General features: G+C 41.0%; 1 protein-coding gene across 1 annotated transcript; it reads left to right on the top strand.

Annotated features, from left to right (window-relative positions):
- Positions 1–2,057: 2,057 nt before the first annotated feature.
- Positions 2,058–3,113, top strand: LOC101581707 (melanoma-associated antigen 10-like). Its single transcript, XM_004639355.1, has one exon. The coding sequence runs from the start codon at positions 2,058–2,060 to the stop codon at positions 3,111–3,113; it is 1,056 nt and encodes a 351-aa protein (XP_004639412.1).
- The last annotated feature ends 13,032 nt before the right edge of the window (positions 3,114–16,145 follow it).

Here is a 16,145-nt window from a genome sequence, read left to right as displayed (position 1 = left end):
GTCAGCTCCAGGAGACCCAGGTAGTGGTAGCCAGATGTTGTGCCTAATTTATTTCTCTTGTTCTTATGGGACTTGGTCTGAGGAGGACTGTCAGAGGGAGAGTCACATCAGGTCAGCAGAAGGAGCGGCCACAGATGATGTAGGATTTAAGATAAGGACCCTGAGAGAAGACTAAGGGCATGACTCCCCTTTCTAGGACTGAAGGCACACTCATGCCTTGCTGAGACGGTCAGTCTTTAGACCCTGGAGCATGGGGCCACATGTGATGTACACTCACTTCTGTCTTATTGGTATCAAACAATTGAGGGCTTATTCTCAAGACAGACACTGGAGGGGTCCCAGGTCCTGATAGGCATCAGTGTGAAGAACAAAAGTGCCTGTTACGTAGAAGAGATGGGATCCCTAGAGTTTAGCCATTTCTGCTTGTAACCTCAGAAGGCCCTGGACAAGTATAGCACAGGAGCCCACCTCCTCTTTGTCTACACAATATGAGATACTATTCTGGGAGTTTATCTTGTGCCAGGTAAGGGTTAGAATCCAAGGAGAACTTAGAGATGACATACTCTGGAGCTGTGGAGATTTTGCAGTCTGGCTCAGCCCTTCAGCTCTGAGGGACCCAGATCTTTGCTTGCAATCTTTGGCTTGGGAGGCCATCTCAGTTCCTCTTAAAAGAGGTACAAGTATCTTAGTTATGTTCTAGCTGCTGGGACAATACTTGACACCCGCATTTAGAAGAAGAAAGGCTTACTTTGGCTCAGTTTGTAGAAGTTTCAGTCCATAGTCAGCTGATTCCAACATAGGGCAGCACAGCAGAGGGGCATCACAGAGGAGAAACATTCTATGGCATGGCTGGTGAGAAAACAGAAAGCAGCAAGTAGTCAAAGCAGCAAGCAGCTGCAGCCACCTCCTACTATTTTTCTGTCCCTATATATGCCATTCAGGTGTACAAGCATATTGATTAGTGCCACCATACCAAAGGTGGAGTTTCCACTGACTATACCCTTAAGCCCTTCATCATACCCTTAAACCATACTTATGTACCCTATTACAGCCACTTGACAAACTCCTCACCTATAACCATATGCAGCTTTTGGGGAGCACGTAGGTACAAGTCATAACTGGGGTTGAGGACTTTGGTCTGAATCCTATGCCCTAGACCATAGAGAAGATGCCCAGGCAGCATGAGTTGTCAAGGTGAGATGCACACCTTTGAGGACCTTGATCATTGAGGATTTGAGGATCAAGAGTACAGGACACCCTACAGATCTTGATCCTGTGTTTTCTCTAGTCAGGCCAAGTCTTAGGCTGCACCCAGAGGAGCTTTGCATATCCTGCTACAGATTCATAGAGGATGGGCTGACCAGAAAGACATTAGGCCTGTGAGGCTGTAGGACATTGCTCAAAGAGAAGCCCTGTAAGTGGGCTTTTCTTCATGTTACCAATGATCAGACTTTAATGGGGTTCCACAGCTCAACAGTGGTATTATTGCACTAGTGCGTTTGTAACAAAGCACCACAGACTGAGAGATTCAGACAGCAGATGTTGATTTTCTCATAATTCTGGAGGTTAGGTCTTTTTCTAAAATTAATTTATTGAGAAAGAAATAACAATGAGACAGTTTCAAAACAGGTTAGTAGGACAGTTACAATAATTAATACATTGCAAATTGTTGTCTTTGTAGTAGTTATTCATAGTACAAGAAGCAGACATGATATCTTGTCTAAACACTTAGTTCAAACTTTCTTCTTATTGAGCTAAGAGAAAGTAGCTGTATATCTGTGCTATTTTGTATATAATATACATATATATATTTTTTCACTACAAAATGCCCCTTTATTTGTATCCCCCTTTTTGTTTCCTTTTGTCAGAGATGGGTGTTCCACTGCCATTCAGATATTGTAGGTGCCTGAATTACTTCGTGGACTTTTATGCGAGCCATCATGGGCAAGTTTTTCCTTTGAAGCCATTTACACTGTTCCTCTCTCCTCCAGGCCAGTGGGATCCCATCAGCCACATTCCTGTTCACTCTCCTGCTGCTGCCTCCCAGACAAGCCACCATGCATCGCTTTCCAAAGCCCCAGCGTCTTGACTTTGATAAAGCCATCCAGTACCCAGCTGAGATAAAAAAGTTGAAGGAGAGCCTGGGTTTCATGGCTGAGGATGAGGAAGAGTCCTCCATTTCTTCTACTTCTTTAAGTGATGTGCCCTCTCCTGCTCTTCTTTCTCTCTCCCACTCTTCTTCATCTTCCTCTCTTTTGACTTGGAGCAACCCGGATGAGGATGGCCCTGCTATTGGGGTGCCAAGTGCTCCCCAGAGCCCCCAGGGTGCCTCTTCCTCCGTTTCATGTAATATGTTAGATGCAGAGCCCATCAATGAAGCAGTGGAAGAAAATTCAAGCAGCCCAGAGTTATCAATAGACATTGACTCCATCGCTGATGACCTGTTAGGAGGAAAGGTCACTGAGCTGGTGCATGCCCTGATCCTGAAGTATCAGCTGAAGGAACCCATCACAAAAATGGAAATGCTCCAGGTTGTCACTGAAGAGTATGAAAATTGGCTCCCCGTGATCTTAGAGAAAGCTTCTTCATGCTTGGAGATGTTTTTTGGTATTGATGTAATACAAACAAATGCCAGCAGCCACCTTTATGTCCTCGTGAATTCACTGGGCCTTACTTACGAGATGGTGCCGAATGATGAGCACAGCATGCCAGCAAATGGCTTCCTGATATTGATCCTGGGAGTGATAACCATAGAGGGGGACTGTGCCACAGCCGAAGAGATCTTGGCATTCCTGGAAATGATTGGAGTGCATGAGGGGGAGAAGCACTTCATCTACGGGGAGCCTAAGGAGGTCATCAAAGATTTGGTGCGACAAAATTATCTGGAGTATCGTCAGATTCCTAGCAGCGATCCCCCATGCTATGAGTTCCTGTGGGGTCCACGAGCCAAGGCAGAAACCACCAAGATGAAAGTTCTGCAATTTATGGCTAAAGTCAAAGGAACTGAGCCCAGTTTCTTCCGCGATTCTTACAAGGAAGCTTTGAGAGAAGAGGAAGAGAGAGCGCAGGCTGCGGTGGGTACTGCAGCTAGTGCCTCTGCACAACGTTATTGAGTGACTTTTGCTGACCCAGCCGAAGACTGAAGCTAATTGGTTATTCTGTTTTTGAAGGGGAAGGACAGTCAAATTTCTCTTATGTTGAATATGAATTTATTTGCAAAATTTCTGTTTTTTCATTCTTCCTTTTTTATTAGTGTATGTTTGCAACACATAATGAATACATTCACTGTGAGAGATTGGTACATATATGTATTTCATCTTAATCTCTTCTAATTTTTCTCTCTTCCCTTGCATAGGCCCCTATCTCCAGGACCTCTGCCCACCTCCTCATGGTATATCTCCCTGTTTACTATAATCTAGTCTGTATATTGCTCCTAAATTGTTTATATATTGTTTCTTATAGAAGATAAACTGTATAAAGTTTGAACTTGTATCTCATTTATTTCACTTAACACTGTGATCTCAAGGGGCATCCATTTTCTTACAAATGGTGCAAATGTTTTTGTTTTTATGACTGAATAGTAATACATTGAGTATAGATATATTTCTTCTATCTATTCATCTGCTGCTTGGCATTCACACTCTTTCCACGATTTAGCCATTGTGAGTTGTGCTGCTTTAAACACGGGTGTGCATGTATGACTGTAATATGATATTTGGGAGGCATTTTGTTGGGTCAAGTGGAACCTCTATTTGTAGTTTTCTGGGGATTTTCCATACTGACTTCCATAGTGGTTGCACTCCATCCTGCTAGTAACAGGGAAACATTCATTTTCCCCTACAACCTCACCAACATTTATTCTTTTTGTTTTCTGAGTTCATGATGACAGCCATTCTTTCTGGAGTAGTGGTATCTGCACAGTTTGATTTGCCTTTCTCTGATGGCAAAATGTGCTCAACAGATTTTTTTCATGTATTTACTGGCCATTTGCACTTCTCCTAGGAACCATCTGTTCATTTAAATTGTCTCCTTTTTTGATTGGCTCTTTTATTTTGTGGAGTGATTGTTTATTTTTATTTATTTATTTATTTTTTTTGAAAATTTGCTATATTCTAGACATTAGCTCTCTGGGGAGCCACTGGCAATTTTCTCCACGTTGTGGGTTGTATTTTCAGTATGTTGGTTGTTTGCTGTGTAGAAGTTTTAATTTGATATAATCGCATTTGTTAATTGGTGAAGTTATTTCTTGTGCAACTGGGGTTTTGCTCAGAAAGTCTTTGCCCTGAAGAATTTTACGTGTTTTTCTTCCAGCAGGTTATTTTTGTTTTCATATATGCCTTTGATCAACTTGCATTTTATTTTCATACAGGATGAGAAATATAGATTTGGACTCAATATTCTGCATATGAGTACTAGTTTTCCAGAACCATTTGTTAAGGAAGCCATCTTCTTTGGCCCCTTTGTCAAACAACAGACAGCTGAAGATGTGGCACGGAGGTTCTGCATCCTCACTTCTACTCCATGAATCTACACACCTACTTTTGTGCCAGGACTATGATGTTTGTATCATTGCAGCTTTTGAATAGAATTTGAAATTTAGGGTTGTGAGGCCTCCTGATTTGTTCTTGCTGCCCAGGATTGCTTTTGCTAGTCTAGATGTCATCTGGTTCTAAATAACACATATATTTTGTTCTATTTTTGTGAAGAATATTTTTGGTGTTTTGTGTGAGGTTGCATTAATTCTCTATGCCATTTTTGTTAATATGGCCATTTTGACAAAATTCTATGTAGGGGGGCTCAGGATCAGGCAAGGGCAAAAACAATAGAGGATTTTTTTTCCTGTTCTGTATAGTGTGCTGGTTATTTCATCTATTTTCCCTTTGCAAAATTTAAAATGTTATTTCTTTTAAAAGATTTATTAGCTTTAGAATATAAGTGTATGGGGCTGGCCAGATAGCTCAGAGGATTAAAGCACCTCCTTAGGCAGACTCCAGGGACTTGGGTTGGATCCCAGTGCCATGCCGGCCTCGCCCCCAGGGTGCGCTGAGATAGAGATTGAGACTGGCCATGGCGTGCACCTGTGATCCCAGCTCTTTGGGAGGCTGAACATAGGAGGATCACTATGAGTCTGATCTGTGTAGTGTGACCGTATAGACCCTACAGAACCTGTAGACTCTGTACTAAATAGAAAAAAAAAACTCAAACAAACAAAAAAATATAAGTTTATTGGCGGCCTTGGTCAAATTTGCTGTTTTTTTTTTTAAATCAGGTTTTAAGAAAATACAAAGGAAAATATACAAAATATTTATTTTCTTGATTCTTTTAAATTTTTTAGTTTAGTCTGTAAGATTTAATATGTAACTGGACTTGCTTGGCTTGGTCAGCAAAGTAGGAAAAAGTTCTTACATTTTAGTAAACCAAGCCACAGTTCCTTCTGCGAGAGTTAGTTTTAAATGAAACTATAGTTGGTGGCAGAGGCTGGGGTCTTAGTGCCTTAAGTGAAGAAAAAAGCCTTGAATGGAAAACTTCTCTGAGAAGTTCCTTTTCGATTGAGGCCAAGTCCAGGAAATTTCCATTTGGGCAGGTGTGGAATGGGCTCATGCTCTTGTCCCGCCACATGTGAGTTCAGTGCATGAGCTAAGTGTTATATACACAACAACTATAAGGATTTCCTGGAAACATGATGGTACTCCCTGAAGATGATGCACAAAGCCACCAATCTAGCACTGTTTTCCCTGCTTTTGTAGGGCCAAAACTCTCTGCATTCAAATGAATTTAACTTTTAGATATTGTTTTAGCTACTTTTTGTGTTGGAATACTTGTTACTCATGAGCTACAGGAGGAAAGGTTCATTTCAGCACAAAATCTGTAGAGGTTTCAGGCCACGGTCTTCTGGCTCCAAAGCTGACTCTAAGGTGGCACAGTAGAAACAGTCCAATGACATATTTTTACACAGAAATTTACTTATTTTTTTGAAGGAAGGAAAGGATTATTTAGCTCACAGTTACTGGAGGTTTCAGTCCATATTCAGCTGGGTCCAAGGCAGAGCAGCACATAGCAGAAAGCAACTTTTCATGGAGGTGGCAAAGAGCAAGAAAGCAAGGGAGGTATAGCAGCAGCTCAAGCAGCTAGCTTCTCTTCCCACCTTACATTATAATGCAAATTACCTGCTCCAGGGCAGGCATAGCATACATAACCACAATAATCAACCACTAACTGCAGAAGCCACCCGATGACTGCAGAAGGCTTTGAGGGGACACCTATACACAAACCATAACAGTCTCCCACACTATGTGATGTAAATGAGACTGCTAATTAGACCTCCTCATCCACTAATCATATGATTCATTTTCTTAAAGTTTTCCTGACTGGAAATACCCTTTTTTTTCTTCTTCTTCTTTTCTTGCGGAAATGAGGATTGAACTCAGACCCTTGCATTTGCCAGGGAAGTGCTTATCCTACTGAGCCATCTCCCCTGTCCCCAGAAGTAACTTTTTTAAAAAAATATTGAGAAATATCAATGAGATAGTTTCACAACCGATTACTAGCACATTTTCAATAATTAATACATTGCATATTGTTGTCTTAGTGGTTATTCATTGTACAACATGCAGATATGATATCCTGTCTCAAACACTATTAGAACAAACCTCTCTATTTATTGAATTGAAAGAATGGAGCTGTAGGTCCTAACTATTTTGAGTATGCACATGCAAAATCATTGTTTGATACCTCTTTCTCATTTAATCATATACCTTAAGGATTTAACCCCAGTTGTTAAGAGTTATATTCCACTATAAGAAAAGCAGTAAATTTACAGAAGACTCTAACACAGACATGTCAAGATGGACAGAGATCCTGATGCTTTAAGGCACTGATCTCAGTCTATCCAGGGGACTCTTCTGCTTCAGTGTGAGATGATTTCTAGCAACTATAAATGAAAGAACTCTGTCAAACTCCCCACTACATTATAAATTCCTTAAGAACATGAATATGTTTATTTCTCCCATTAATGTTACAGACAGAAGGCATAGAGTAAATTATTTCTGGACTGAGTCCTATCCTTTAGTAGGTCTAGCCTAGATTAGTGACAGAGAAAGAAAAGCTCTCTTCAGGGAATTAGGATGTAAACTCAAGACCGAAATAACCAACATGTGACCTGAGTAAATCACAGCATTTCTCTGACTTTGATCCTATCTGGAAAAAAAAAGGTTAAGCTTGTTTAGATCTAAATTACAAAAATATATGATTGTTAACTTTATTTTTTTCTTCCATAATTTTATTGATAAACAAATAGCAATGAGACAGTTTCAAACCAAATTGGTAGGACAGTTTCAATAATTAACACATTGCATACATTCTTCCTAGTGGTTATTTGCTGTAAAAGATGCGGACATGATATCCCATTTACAAACTCTATTAGAACAAATCCTTCTTTTCATTAAGAGAATGTAAGTATATATCTATCCTAACCATTTATTTTTTATTTTTTTAATATTTACTACACAATTTTATTTATTTTATTTTTGGTATGACAGTTTCAATAATTAACACATTACATACTCTCTTCCTAGTGGTTAATTGTTATACAAGATGCAGACATGATATCCTATTTACAAACACTATTAGGACAAATCCTTTCATTCATTAAGAGAATGTAACTATATATCTATCCTAACCATTCTGAATACACAGATACAAAATAGACATTCATCTGTATCCCCTCTTTTTGTTTAGTTTCATTATTGAATACTATAGGTGTGTTAATTCAGCAAAATATTCTAAAAGAGTCCAGTAGTCCAAAATAGTATTGGGTCTTCCACTTCACTGGCAATGTCAGAAATTGTTGACCTGAGTCCCCTACAGCTCAACATAACAGCATGGCTTTATTTCTTATACTTCGTTTTTATACTTTTCTGCTGGATGGTTAAGACCAAGATAAAGCAGGACCTATGCAACAAGAGTTGTAGCTTTGGGGTCTGATAAGGTCAGTGAAATCCCCTCAGGATTTGTCCTATGATCCTGTACCTCAGATTGTAGATCCTTTGTCAGTGTCAGCCATGAGGATGAGTCATGGCCATTGCTTGGGCAATGTGCTCTTGTGAAAGCCTAAGAGAATGTTTTCTCTCCATGTGACTCTCCTTAGGCACAGTCTACATCATCGATCACTTTCCTCTTTGGCCCCATCATCTCCTTGATCAGAAAATTTGGGAGGCTACTGAGTTATGTGATGTTACAGTACAAGTTCTTATATGTCCTGAGTCGTAATTGACCTTGGAAGGCTAGGGCCAAAATGTTGGCTGTCTTTGCGGTCCTCTTTTTTGTCTAATTTTACACAGAAATTTAGAAATCTAACCATATACAGCACTGTAGCAGGACAGTCCTATGACATTTTTTTCTTGTCTCTTGTTTTCATTTATTACTGTTTTTTAAAAAACCAACCATTTACTTGAAAGACAGTATAGCAGCAATTGATATGCTATTAGAAGCAGTACATATTTAGGAGACCAACATGACAGGCTCTCCAATCATAGCCCTAGTATGGGCAGGAAGCACTAAAGCAGCAAGGCTCATTTTCCCTTTTATCGCACTGAGGCTACAAGCCTTCTGGTGCTTCCACCCACACCCAGAGCAGACCTTACATCATCCACACCGAGATCTACAGTAAACCAATTTAGTTATCACACCCCCTTAATCCCAGTATACAATTTGGATCTAGGCAGCTCTGAAAAGCCCTGCCTGTGAGTGCATGAGGCTTCGTTGCGGAGGAGGGGGGCATCTAGAAACAAGCCATAACAGCATAATTACAATTTGGGCAAATCAAAGCAAGGTTTAGGATATGGTAGAGGTGGAATTAATTAAAAAATAATTTTGAATGGATAAGAAGCTGGGAAGGAACAATGGAGTTGGTCTTTGACTTAATTCTTAAGAACTTTGAGTTTTATCAGCTGGGAAACACTAATGTATGTTTAGGTCGCAACATCCCACAAGAGTGAACTGTTAATGACTTTTATTTTGAAACCTGCATTTTTGTCCAATTTTCTATTCTTTCTCTAGATGAGTGGTATGTTTTCTGACGCCATGGGTAACAAGAAAAACCTTACAGGAGAGAATGGTAGGACCTGGGGTCAATGTAATATTTAAAATAACTGCCACTAATTAAATATCCAACATATGCTAGACATTGTGCCAGGTAGTATACTTATGGTCCTGACATGTCAGCAGTCCTACAAGCTGAGGTTTCTCTAATCTGCTTCAGAGAGAAAGAATCTAAGGCTCATAGGTGACAAGGCTAGGACAACAGAGTCAGAGTCCACATTGGACTCACTCCTCCCAGTCCGAGCAAGGCCATATGTTTCTTAGTTCATTTCACATTCTGTCTCTCAGGCAGCAAAAATGATCTCATGTCAAAGTACTGAAAGCAGAAGGGAGAAGAAATGATAACAGAAAACAATAGGAGAATTGCCTGCACTTTATTTACTCAGTGTCTTCTTGGCCTGACCCCTTAATACTTGCTGTAGCCCAGTTTTAGCACTTTTGTGCTTCCAGAGCATTTTCCTGCACCTCACACCCTTCTGGTTCCTCACTTGATCCTTCTACCCCACGAGGAAGCACTGTTGCCTCCTCCAAAGGCTGTGCCCCACTCCCAGTGAAACAGCTCAGAGTCACGAGCCTTTCCCTTGACACAGAGCCATCTTCCTTCCTGTAGAAGTTCCCTGACTATCTTCCTTCTTCTAAAATCCATCTATTTTGTTATAATGATGGCGTCACTTTCACGCTTTCCATTGAAATGAACCCCTGGTGCAAGAGGGTTAGGAGGTGTGTCCATTGGGAAGTGAGCAAGTCATGACAGTTCTACTCTCATGAACGAGATTAAGACTGTTATAAGTCTGGGTGGAAGGGCATTTCCACTTTCTCTTCTGCCCTGGTTGATGTGTTCTTCTCTGGAGGGTATAGCCACAGCATTCCACATTAGAAGAGAACAGCTCTCAGGAGACACTATAAACCCCGTGGGTCCCTTGGTCTTGGACTTCTAAGTCTCCAGAAAATGTGAAACGAATTGGTGTTTATAAATTACCCAGCCTGTGGTATTATTTTGGAGAAACACAGGTGAACCAAAGTATCTCCAGGTAACAAAGACCTCTTCAAAGTCTAATTTGCACAGTATTTGGAGCAACCTGTAGTGGGTTGAATGGTCAGCACTGGAAACATACATAATTATGTTTCTTACTGTCCATTAGCTGGAGTGTAGCTTTATTAGAAAACCATCTTTGTGCAGGTAATTAAATGAAATATCTTGGGAAGAGATCATCTTTTTTGTGTTTGATGATCTAGGTTTTTATTATGAGAATATTATTATTGCTATACTCTTTATTAATATGTATTTGCAGTGTATAAAGTTTAAATTCCTTGTGTGGAATTGGTGCATGTACAAAACACATCCCCTTTGTCCTTTCCTTCTCTCCCTCTCCCTACATCCCTTGAGAAAGAGCTATCTCCCAACTTCCTGTTACCTATCTTTAATTTTGCTCGGATTTAGGGTGCACCTCAAATCCAATAGGTGATGTAAATGAAAAAAGAAAGGACAGGGAACACTGACACAGCTACAGAAAATGGTGTGTGAGGGATGGGGACAGAGACTAAAGGATGCATCTGCAAAAAGAGGGTTGTCACTGATGGCCAGAAACTACCCAAAGCTGCAGATAGAGTCACAGAACAGATTCCTCCAAAGTGTCCACAAGGAAACATACCACTGACATGCTGAAATTGTATTTCCGGCCCCCAAAACTATTGAAATTTCAAGGTGTTCTCTGTGTCAGCTATCATTTATTTGAAGTTATTAATGCCCAACACAAGTAAAGTTTCAAGATAACTGGAATTTATTCTTAAGTACTAGGGGAGCATTTCTTTTCTTTTCTTTTCTTTCTTTTTTTTTTCTTTTGCGGAACCGGGGATTGAACTCAGGCCCTTGCACTTGCCAGGGAAGCGCTTATTCCACTGAGCCATCTCCCCGGCCCCTAATGCTCAACTTCTATTTTTGATTTTAGGGTCAGTTAAATATTTTAGTTATAGAATTTTACATTCTTGTTGCAAAAAAATGCTAAAAATACAGAGCAGTACTTAAAGTTTCTCCAAACATAAGCACTGGTATATTTCATTTTAAACAACTTTCTAGGTTATTTCATAGATTTATGTACCATTAAAAACATATGTTTGTTCTTTAAACATACTTAACCATGAGATAAATATTAGCCTTCCACTTTTTAAACACAGGCTCTTGCTATGCGGTGCAGGCCAGCCTTGAATTCACTGTGTAGCTCACAGTGGCCTTGCACTCAAAGCAATTTGCCTCCCTCAGCCTCCTGAGTGCTGGGATTACAGGCATGCAGCATTGTGCATGGATTCACCTTTCATTTAATACACTTTCTAAGAAAGATGGATCTCTATTTCACTTTTATAATTATTCCCTAGAATTACAGATATGACATAATTAAACAAGTATGATGGACACACACACTTTGCTTTCTAGTCACTGCTAGAATTAATAGGAAATAAATAAACATACTTGGATGAGTTCCTGAAAGAATGCCTGTGTTCTTACAAGAAAGATATATGAAGAGGGAAGTTGGTTAAAGTACAGAGGGCAGGAATACCTTCTATTTTTATACTTGGCAAAGTTTTATTTTATAGACCGTGCCAACATGTTTCTTAGAACTTCCAGTATATGAATATACTACAGTCTTACAAATATTTTCTTTTAAATCAAATTATTTTTTTTATTTAGTACAGGGTCTACAGGGTCTCACTACACAGATCAGACTTGTAGTGATTCTCCTGTTTTCAGCCTCCCGCACTGGGATTACAGGTGTGCACCATCACTTCCAGTCTCAATTGTCATCTCAGCGCACCCCAGGGAAGAGGCCAGCACAGCACACTGGGGATTGAATCCTGACCACTATGCTCTGCCCAAGCAGGTGCTTCAGTCCACTGAGCTATCTGGCCAAACCTCAAATTTTAAATTTTAGTTAAAATTAAAGGTGAGGGCTGGCCAAATATCTCAGTGGATTACAGCATCTGCAAGCAGGTTCAAGGGATGGGGGTTCGATCCCTGGGGATGGCTGAGACGGCAATTGAGACTGGATGTGGTGGTGAGCGTCTGTAATCCCAGCTCTTGGGAGGCTGTAAACAGGTGGATCACTACAAGTCTTATCTAGTAGTGAGACCCTGAACATCCTGTAGACCCTTCCCTAAAATATGAAATAAATAAAGAAATAAAGATGAATAATATAGCACTATTATTTTACTTGTGTTTCCCATTTTCTTATCATGCCAAGCAGAAAATTAGCTTAATCCCACATCCATATAAAGCTAGATTTTATGCCTTGATGTCCACAGCAAAAGGATTCATTTGGGCATGATTTGAAAATCTGAAATATCAGCAGAATACTCCCCCTTTGCAAGAAAGAGAAGCAAGGATTTGGTCTGAATAATTAGGATCCAGGTCAGGGGACCAGACATGAAATCCTCATTTAATGAGACCCAAAAGAAAGGAATTGCCAGGGTGTCTGAGCATGCCCACATATAAAACCAAGCCTGAAATCCAAGACTAGCTGTCACCACAGCTCTGAATCCAGTTCAGTGTGAGATGGGAAGAGTTCAGAAGGATGGAATGTGGAGAATCCTGGATAGGGATAGTTGTGCTGCAGGATGCCTATGTGAATAGGCTTTAGGAATCCCTGAATATGTGCAGATGTTATATATACTCATGCCAAACACACGTTCACATACATACACATACATGCATTCCTAAACATATTTCATATATGTATGCCTTTATGGTTCATGTTATACAAATAGTAATATTGTGTGAGTTTTCTATTTCATACCGCTAAAATCAGATCATTTTAAAGACTCTACAATTGACTTCCTTTGTGCAAAACCAAGCTCACACACAAGAATACCTGGACATTTGCTCCTCCTTGTCTCAGTTACTTTTCTTGTTGCTGAGACAAAATCCCCAACACCCAAATTTAAAGCAGGAATGCTAATTTTGGCTCACAGTTTGTAGAGGTTTCTTTCAGTGTATGCACAATTGTCTCCAAGGCAGGGTAGCATGCTAGAGGGGCACTGAGAAAGAGAAACACCCCATGCTGGGGCAAGCAGAAGGCAGTTGCAGTCAGCATCCAGCCCTTCTTTCCCCTTTACCTCATCCACACTGCAATCTTTGTAGGTTGTGCCCCCCCCATGCCCAGGGTGGGGCTTTCCATTACCCACACCCAAAATCTAAGCCAAACCAATTTAGTTATCACACACACACCCTTGATCCCAGTATCACACAGCTTAATCCAGCTTCACACACCCGTGATCTAGCCATCTCCCCAAAGCCCCACCTATGAGAGCAAGAGGATTTGGGGGGACATCCGCATACAAACATAGCACTCTAATCTAGTGTATTGTTTTAGGCAGCAGTAACCAAAGATTCTGATGGCAAATAATTTGAATAATAAGTACTTACAATGTTTGAGAAATGTGGGATGAACTGGTCAATATGCTAGGGTTTTATTGCTAGGAAGAAAACAGCTAAACCTGGCCAACGCAACATAAAAGAGTCACACACACACAATAATTGTACTACCATTTCTCCCTTCTCAGCTTCTAGTTTAGTGTCAGTATATAGTTGCTTCTATATATGTTGTAGCTCAGGTGTGCTGTTATTTCTTTTACTTCAAATTGCCAATTATCTCTATAATGGCAATGAAGAAAATGTATTCTATATTTACCCATGTATTTGTCATTTCTGGTGCCTTTCATTCCTTTTGTAGACCCATAGTTCTATCCAGTATCATTTCCCTTTGCCTGAAGGATTTCTTCTTACATTTGTTGTAGTAAACATCTCGTAGTGATAAATTCTCTCAGGTGTGTGTTTATGAAAAGACTTTTATTTTAGCATTGCTTTTGAAATATATTTTCATTGCATATAGAAAGCTAAGTAGATTTTTTTCCAGTACTTTGCACACATTGTTTCACTTTTCCCTGACTTGTTTCATTTCTCTGTTTTTTTGTTTGTTGCAAAATATCCAGAAATAAATAAATTTGACCATTCAAACAACTTTAAACTACAAGTCAGAGGTACTTAAAGTGTGCAATGAAGTATGCTAAGCCTCTTGTGCAAGTCAACAGTATGTCACTCTCGGATTTCTTCAAGACCCCTAACAGAGACTCCCTACCCATGGGGCACACACCTCTCACTCCATCTTTCCCAAAGCCACTGACCTCCTTAAGGTCCATGTGGATTTGGCAATTTCGGGTATCCTGTAACAGAATCATATTATTTGGTCTTTTGTATCTCTGCTTTCATTGGTTCAACAAGAAATCTGTCATCTTTATGTACTTTTTCCTTTGTATGCAAAGTGGATTTCTGGGTAAGTTTAGGACTTCCTTTTTAGTATCAGTTTTAAGGAATTTGATTATTGTGTATATTGGTAAAATTTTCTTCTCAGAATTCTTTCACCTTCTTGAACTTGTGGGACTATAGTTTTCACCAAATTTGGTAATTTTTATTGATGTATTTGTATAATTTCTATTTTTCTCCCTCATTTTTTCCTTTTTGGCACTCTGAGTGCATTGACATCGTGAAGTTCCTCCTAGTATTTTATTCACTGGTTTCATATTTTGCTCTCTGATTCATCATGCCAAGTCTCTATTGCTTTATATGCAAGTTGATTAATTTTTCTGCTCTTAATGAGAGCCAGTGTATTGTTTCAACTCAGACACTATAGTTCTTTCAGAGTTAGTTCACTTGGTGTCCTTTTCTTTTAATTTAATTTTTTATTTTAATTTTGTGTGTGTGTGTGTGTGTGTGTGTGTGTGGCCAGCTCAGCCCACCAGGGGGCGGGGCTGGCTGGCATGTGGTGCTGGGGGATTGAACCGCGGTCCCTGTGCTTTGCCCAGCTTGTTCCAAGTAGGTGCTTTAGACCACTGAGCCATCTCTCCAGCCCTTGGTGTCCTTTTCATACCATTCATATCTGTGTTTGACATGAGGGACTTTCCTCTTTTGCAAAGGAAGGGCTGTGATGCAAGGGCTAGAACACAGAGCTTATAATTGTTGAGCACCTCACCACTGAGCTGTACCCTTAGCTTTGAACACATAAAATAAGATTGCAATTCATTTTAGGCCCTTACTTAATTCCATCAATTATGTTATTTCTAGGCCAATCCCAATTAATTGAATCTTTCCTCATCATAAATACTATTTTCTGTTTCTTTGCATGCTTGATAATTTTGATTGGATGGTAGACGTTGTGTATTTTACATTATTGAGTAGTGGGTGTTCTTACATGTCTATACACAATAATAGGCTTTTTAATAACTGAGATATCTGCATTGTTGTGCTGTTGTTTATTTTTTAAGAATTTTTAGGATGCTGCCTGGTGGCCTCGCCCTGGGGAGGCCACGGGGGGCGCCTCACCGCGGGTCATACCCGCTCTCCTCCCCGCCGACCCCGCCGCCTCCTCAGGCGCCCCAGCGGACGCTGCTCCCCTCGCCCGACGGGCACCCGGCCCGAATCCCGCGCGAGTCTCAGAGGCGGCAGCCGCGCTTGAAGAGCCAGCCACCCGCTGCGGCAGCTGTGCCTGGACGGAGCGGGCTGCCGCGCGTGCGCACGCGCTTTGGCCACGGCACCCGGCCACCCGCGGGGGACCCGGGATTCCTCAGTGATCCCCGCGAGAACCCCAGAGGCTGCCTCGGGTTCGCCCGCCCCAGTGGCCCTGCCAGGTCTGCAGCCGCTTGTGCTGCAGCTGGCCTAGTATGAATGTTGGCCATTCAGGCGCAGTGGGAAACCTGGGCTTGATCCTGCACTGGAACCGCGTCCTGTCCTCTCCTGCCACCTGCGCGAGTCGCGCGCCCCGCTGCTGGCTGCAATAGGAGGGCTGCTGCTCTATGCTGATGGGGTTCCTTTGGGTAAATTTGGGCACAGGGTATTGACCAGGAGAGTCTGGGCAAAAATTATGTCAGTGGCAAAACAATGACACGTGGTCGAAACGGAGAGGAACCCAGAGGCAGAAGGAAGCCCAGTCCCTCTTCTGAAGCCGTTCCTGCACACGTTTTATCACGGTGGCACAGTGTGCCTAGGCATCGAGGACACA

Source organism: Octodon degus, unplaced genomic scaffold, assembly GCF_000260255.1.
Source record: "Octodon degus isolate 3935 unplaced genomic scaffold, OctDeg1.0 scaffold00110, whole genome shotgun sequence".
Lineage (NCBI taxonomy): Eukaryota > Metazoa > Chordata > Mammalia > Rodentia > Octodontidae > Octodon > Octodon degus.
This window is presented reverse-complemented; position numbering and strand designations above follow the sequence as displayed.